The following is a 6514-nucleotide window of genomic DNA, read 5'->3' on the forward strand; positions in this document are numbered from 1 at the left end:
TGGCTAACTATCACGGTTCATGAGATACAGCCTGGTGACGGACGAACCAAAGAAAGAAAAAAAGAAAAAAATTTTTCCAAAGAAAAAAATCCGAATTTTGTATCGGTTTTCTTCTTCTTTTTTAACGACCTCGTAGCTTAGTGATAGGGACCCTGCCAACAAAATAGGAAGTCCCGGGTTCCAATCCTGATAAGTTTATTAAATCACAAACATTTTTTCATAAGTTATGGGTTTTTTGTATACAGTATTTTTATATAACTATATACACCGAGGGCCAATCAAATCGTTTCTTGAAATCGATCGTGTTTTAGAGATAATATAAATTTTTGTGAAAATTTGTTTCTGTTATAACTTAGTGAAAAACGGCTTTTTAGCTGTGACGTTGGCACTATGTGACTTAGGGCCCATTTAGACGGTGCGAGAACTCGCACGCGAGTTTAATTACATTGCGGTATTTGCTCGGTCGGCCGAATTGGTTGTAACCTCAATAGTCCGCAATGTAACTTAAATCGCATGCGAGTTCGCGTGCCGTCTAAATCAGCCCTTAATTTAGACTTGCCTACTGACAGACATTAAGGTTTTAAAGTAAACTCGCAATTTGTATCTGTAAATAAATAAAAAAACTTTAGTAAGTCATTGTAATGTTTTTTTTTTTCACCAAGGTGTAAAAATAAATAACGAATCGTGTGCAGGAAACGCAAAACATAAACTTTTTTTGTTGTGTTATTTGGCCAAAACTCTTAAATCATGTTTTGCTCCTTATGACGTCAGGAATGCGTGGGTAAAATTTGTCGGGTTTAATTGGCCCACGGTGTATATTAAACCGCGATTAGAATACGTGTGTGCGTGTGTGCGTGCGTGTGTGCGTGCGTGCGTGCGTGTGAGTGCGAGTGTGAGTGTGTGTGTGTGTGTGTGTGTGTGTGTGCGTGCGTGCGCGCGTGCGTGCGTGCGCGCGTGCGTGCGTACGTGCGTGCGTGCGTGCGTGTGTGTGTATGTGTGTGTGTGTGTGAGCATATTTTGCTAACCCAAGCTGAAACAGAGATAATAAGTGTCTGGATGTATGACTACTTTACATTATTATGATCATAATTATTAATTATAAGTACTGTTGTGCTAACGGTACTTTCGAAACGTTTTCTAATTTCGGTTGAGTAATATATGTACGTATGTATGTATGTGTGTCTAGTACCTAAAACTATCTGTCAATCCTGACTTTCAACTTTTATTTGCTGTGAGATTAGGTCGATCTGAGTACAATTATCCTATTATGTTTATTTATTTATTTATTTTATTCTTATATTTTTGTATGCGGAACCTAATTTTATATTACCAAAATGGAAACTTCCTTAATTTCTAGTGAAATATTCCCGGATTTCCCGATAAGTTTTACAACTTTTGAGAAACATTCCGCAAATAATTAATAATAATAATAATTGAATGATTGTAGTATCAAAAGAATAATTAATTGAAACATAAGATAGTAGGTACATGTAAAAAATATTTTAATAATAACTTCACAAATTCCATAAATTGCAACTTCATGCTTAATATAAAAATCATTAACACTTAGTAGGTACTTATTTAATTATCGTGTACTTATTTACTTAATATTAATACATTCATGCATAGGTACAGTTCCTTACATTTTAACGTGGTTCATTTTAAGCTATACAGCGATGGCAGCATGGTTCTATTTTTATCACTTGTCACTATGCCCGTCACTTTCACGCTTACATACTTGTTAGAACGTGACAGGCATGGTGACAAATGATAAAGAGCCGACCATCTTAACCCTGTGTATTAAATTGTCAGCTTATCAACGATGCGTTTTGCGTTGATATGTTGTATACAGTTATCTCTGGACTGATAAATTCCGCGTCATATCCTATTTTTTGACTAGAACTATCGCTTAAACCATCTTTATTACTGGTATTTTCGTCATTTCTTTGCACTTCTTCATCTTTTAGTAACGATTTGTTGGAATGCAGAGAGTTTCTCGCAATACCAGGTATTGATTTTTGTTTTGTATTATTTTCTTCATCATCCTCTATTATACCAAATATGCCTTCTACACTCTGAAATATTTCATTTTCACTATAATTATCGTTCGATTTTGCAGTAATAAATGAATCTATGCTATCCTTACTATTATAATGCGAATCTTCAATAACCGTTGAACCAGATGCCACATTATACGCCACTGCTTTACCATCACTTGAATCGCTCACTAAAGAAGTAACGTTAGTCCGTGATGAGTTCGATTCTATAAATGGAGCCTGTTCAGGTTCATTACTAATATGGGCATTTTTACTTGTTATCAACGAAGAGCTAACTTGTGTCTTAGTCTCCTTCGTTATACGTAATTTATTGACCCACATACTTCTAGTTTTGGTATTAATTATAATGAAAAATATAAACAAAACAAATCCTTGATAACTTGTTGTTAGTGTGAAAAAATATGCAGCAACAATATTATAAGCAAACAAACCGAAAATCCAAGGTAAACCAAATAAAAATACTAGTAAGCAACTAACAGACGCGCGTCGAAGCATTTCGCTTGAATCGCCATGTTTTTGTATTTTTTTTGTTCCAAATACAGAGCGAAGTATCAAAGCAAAAAGAATCCAATTGGATATCACTACTATAGCTATTGGAGCGTAGACAGTCAACCACAGTCCTAAGCCTGATGGGTAACAAAATGCTCCTGTAGGTGTATGGTCTTCAAATCTTTTTGTGTAAGAATGTGGCGCCACAATTACAAGCATAACAACTATAATTAAAGGGAACAACCAAGAGAAAGCTGAAGCTTTCAACAATCTTCGCCTAGGATCCGTCGCGAATACTAAAACTAATTTTCTATAAGAAATAACAGCCGCTACTAACATCCAACAAAACGATGCTAAAACAGCATAATGCAAAATAATTCCCACTGTCATACAAAACGAAGTGTAATCTTCGAATTTAGAGAAGACAATAATAAGAAAACTGATAACGTTTATCAACAGGGCTACTGTTAATTGTATCCAGATCTTGTTATTAAAATCGCTTCTCCACGAGCGAAACATAATAGCAGTAAGAACAATCATTAGCAGTCCAAAGAGTGACAAGAAACAACCTATTAGGGAAATTATTTCCAAAGTAGTTTCATTTTCTTCTGAAAAAACGTCTTTTGGGATGAGGACTTCAGCAAAGTGGGTGAGATGTGTACAGCGACAGGTATCCAGCAAGCCGGTTGGGGATTTGATAAAGGTACAGCCCTCTTGTGACCAGTATCCAGTGTCATTCTCAGCGAAGTGCCAGTAAGCACAAGTGCGGGACATATTTCGGGGCGGTTTGTATATTGATGGTTTCAAATGGATGTCTATCACCTGAAAATAAAAATTTAAATAATTACTTAATAACATTTAATTGTCTCATGTAAATACAATTTATGCCTCATATGAGTGTTTACATTTTTTATTTGTCTTTTTTGTAACCAAAATTTCCGATATTAATGTTATAACCAAAATTGAAAAATAAAGCCTGACAAATCATTATTTGTCCTAAATAATACTATTCCAATAAAATAATACAATGTGTTCAAAGATCTTACCTCTCCATCTAACATCTGCGTGAAATTCTCCACGTTGACACTGATAATCTTGCTATTAACGAAATATTGCTCTCGATCATGCCGTACAAACGCGCGATCTGAGCGGAATACTACGAAGCTGATGCGACGGGACGAGTCCGCCAGAGATGCTGGTAGGCTTACTGCTGCTTCAGTGTCGTCGCCAGTGAGAGTAGTTGGATCCAGTTCATCTGAAAAATTTAGGTATCATTTTTAACCTGCGAGATCGGAGGTGAGGTTTAGAATAATCATCAATAATGATCTAGTATTTTTTTATGACCAAATTCTCGTACTAATTATGATCAAGTACGACGGCTTTTGCCCTTGCAGTAAGGACCGGCGTCGATTGGTTCCTCGGTGTACGAGTATATGTGATCCCGACGAATGAAAAATAAGCATTTTTGTGCTTAAGTTACGTTAAGCTTTAGGAAACTCTGTATGAAATTCTAACTTCTAATCCGTCTGAGCTAATCCAAATATTCGCATCTAAAGCGTCATGTTTTAATAATGATATCTTCTCATACAATGTGACGCTATATGCACCTTCAGGCGACAACCCGCGGGTCTCTTGGGACGCAATGATTTTAAGCTAGAAAATAATGATAAGACGCAGTACCCTGTAGAACTTGAAACCCTTCATCAGTGAAACCATTGACTATCTTGAGTCCTCGAACAGGGCGCTCAGGTGCAGAATCAGCCATAATCACTGCTACGTTATGACGCGCCGTCGCAACGGCTGCCGAGCCGTTGAGATCGGCGCGAGCACCGAGCGTATCGAGGGCGGTTAATACGGTGCAGGGGAATTCTAGAGATGTGTCGTTTGTTGCTAGGAGAACGTCCATCTAGAAAGTCAATTTCTAAGATTAACTTTAGGCCGAAACGAAAGTTATTCTTTTACCTACCCAAAAGTCAGACAAAGCACTGATTTAGAACCCGTTTTATTTATTTAAACTTTATAGAGAGGATTACTCTTACTAGCTTATATCTATTCTAAAATAGGCCCTTGAGGCATTGTACCAAGGATGCTGGCCGCATTTCCTCGTTGTATCGCAATACTGATACGTTGTGCGAGGAAGCCGCCAGCTCTTCGGTTTCAAAAACCAGACTAAATATAAAGATTCTTGGAATTTTCGGCAGGTTGTTTTTAAAGGATATGTGTAAATATTCTATTGTTTTGTAAACGTAACATTCAGTAGAAAAATTATCAATAAATTATACCTGATCAAAGGCATCCGACACATCCTTCATGGTCACAACGGCAGACTCGTTGCTCAATAATTTGTCCAGGCCCTCAATCATCTCACTCAATTCCTCTTCTGGCTGTAAAATAATACAAATACTAATTAAGCTGGTCATACACACTAGGGGTAAGGTATGCCTGCAGTTTTGTCAACTGCACAGGTAAAACGGAGCGTGTGTGGCATTCGCCTGAGCAGCTTCCTATTCAGCTTTACCTGTAAAGTTGAACTGTGCGGGCAAAACTGCGCAGGCATACCCTAGTGTGTACAGCCAGCTTTAGACAGAGATAATCCTACTATCTTTGTCTTATGCACTACTAACTAGCATACAAAAGAAGGGGTATACTTATTGTTGTTCTTATTTACTGACAAATTGGATTCGGAAAAATCGAAGTAAAAAAATATAGAGTTAAGTTAGGTTTCAACACTGTGTACCCGGCGGAAACAAACTTCTCTTACATGTCTCTTACTGATATTACTTACCGTTCTAGGTGTTTCTTGGATGTTGATCACTGAATCATTCAGGTAGTCTTCATCAATGTTTCCTCCCTTCTCGCCTGTATCGTTTACGTCATTTATCACATCATCAGTGACATCATTGTCACAGTCAGTGCAGTCCAAAGCTTTAAATTACCATCCCTAGACACCGCTGGAAAGCTACCTTGCGTGACACACCGACTCGCAAAGTCAGGAAAACTCACACACGTCATGGGTCGCAAGATCTATAACCACCTCCCGGGTGAAATCATCGCTACACATACTCGTAGCATAGCAATATTTAAAACAAAACTTAAAAAATGGCTGATATAGCAGGCGTTCTACGATCATAAAGAATTATTCACTAGCAATAGTTCCTAGTCTTAAACTAAAATAAGTATATTTACAATTGTATTTAAAATATTGAGATGTAATTATTATTACCAATAAAATAATATGAATATGACACGTGATGATTATGATGAATATCAAAACAATTTAAAGAACGCAAAAGATGAAACCGAAAAAAAGGAAATAGAAGAAAAGTGTAGATAATTAGCATTCTTATTAATTTTTTTTTGACTTAAATAAGTTTTAATAGCATTTCCAACCTTTTGCTTGAAATACTTTATTTCCCACTACTAAGAATATACTAACATCTGACTATATGCATTTAAAAAATAATAACACCATAACGCGATATTTCAATATACAATCAGACTTGAGCAATAAAAATTGCTAGCATTAAGTCGGATGTGAACATAACGTACGTGTCAACTACGGTAAATTAGATTATTTCAGGCATAAAGTTGTATTCGTGTGATAAATTTAAATAAATATGATTAAAAAATTTATTTAACGAGAAGTGTATGCAAAACGTAATTAAATAAAACGTATAATAGCTTACCTTCGATGACAGAAAAAAACAGACTTATCGCATGTAAATTGAGTAAATTATTGGCAAAATCATTATTGGTTTTTATTTTTGCTCTCCTGGAAACCTTGATATTACTAGATCCGACCATATGCTTTTCAAGTCCAGATTTCTCTACGATGTGAGGGATTGTTTGGATAGGCTCCCCACAGTCACAGGCTGGTGTCGGCGAAATTCCCCATCTGTGGAGGTTGTGATTGCAGCGCCCCACTCCCGTTCGATAGTGACCCAAATCTTCCGTTGTTCTTTAAAGCC

The 6514-nt window shown here is 36.6% G+C and overlaps 1 protein-coding gene across 1 annotated transcript; it reads right to left on the reverse strand.

Annotated features, from left to right (window-relative positions):
• Nucleotides 1-1480: 1480 nt before the first annotated feature.
• On the reverse strand, nt 1481-5465 carry LOC133521024 (adhesion G-protein coupled receptor G2-like). The gene is made up of 5 exons (XM_061855743.1): nt 5332-5465; nt 4829-4930; nt 4227-4452; nt 3593-3801; nt 1481-3368 (listed from the first exon to the last, which is right to left on the reverse strand). Exons 2-5 carry the CDS (start codon nt 4907-4909, stop codon nt 1809-1811), a joined length of 2076 nt encoding a protein of 691 aa, XP_061711727.1. The 5' UTR covers nt 4910-4930; nt 5332-5465; the 3' UTR covers nt 1481-1808.
• Nucleotides 5466-6514: the final 1049 nt, after the last annotated feature.

Source organism: Cydia pomonella, chromosome 9 (assembly GCF_033807575.1).
Source record: "Cydia pomonella isolate Wapato2018A chromosome 9, ilCydPomo1, whole genome shotgun sequence".
In the NCBI taxonomy this organism is placed as follows: Eukaryota; Metazoa; Arthropoda; class Insecta; order Lepidoptera; family Tortricidae; genus Cydia; species Cydia pomonella.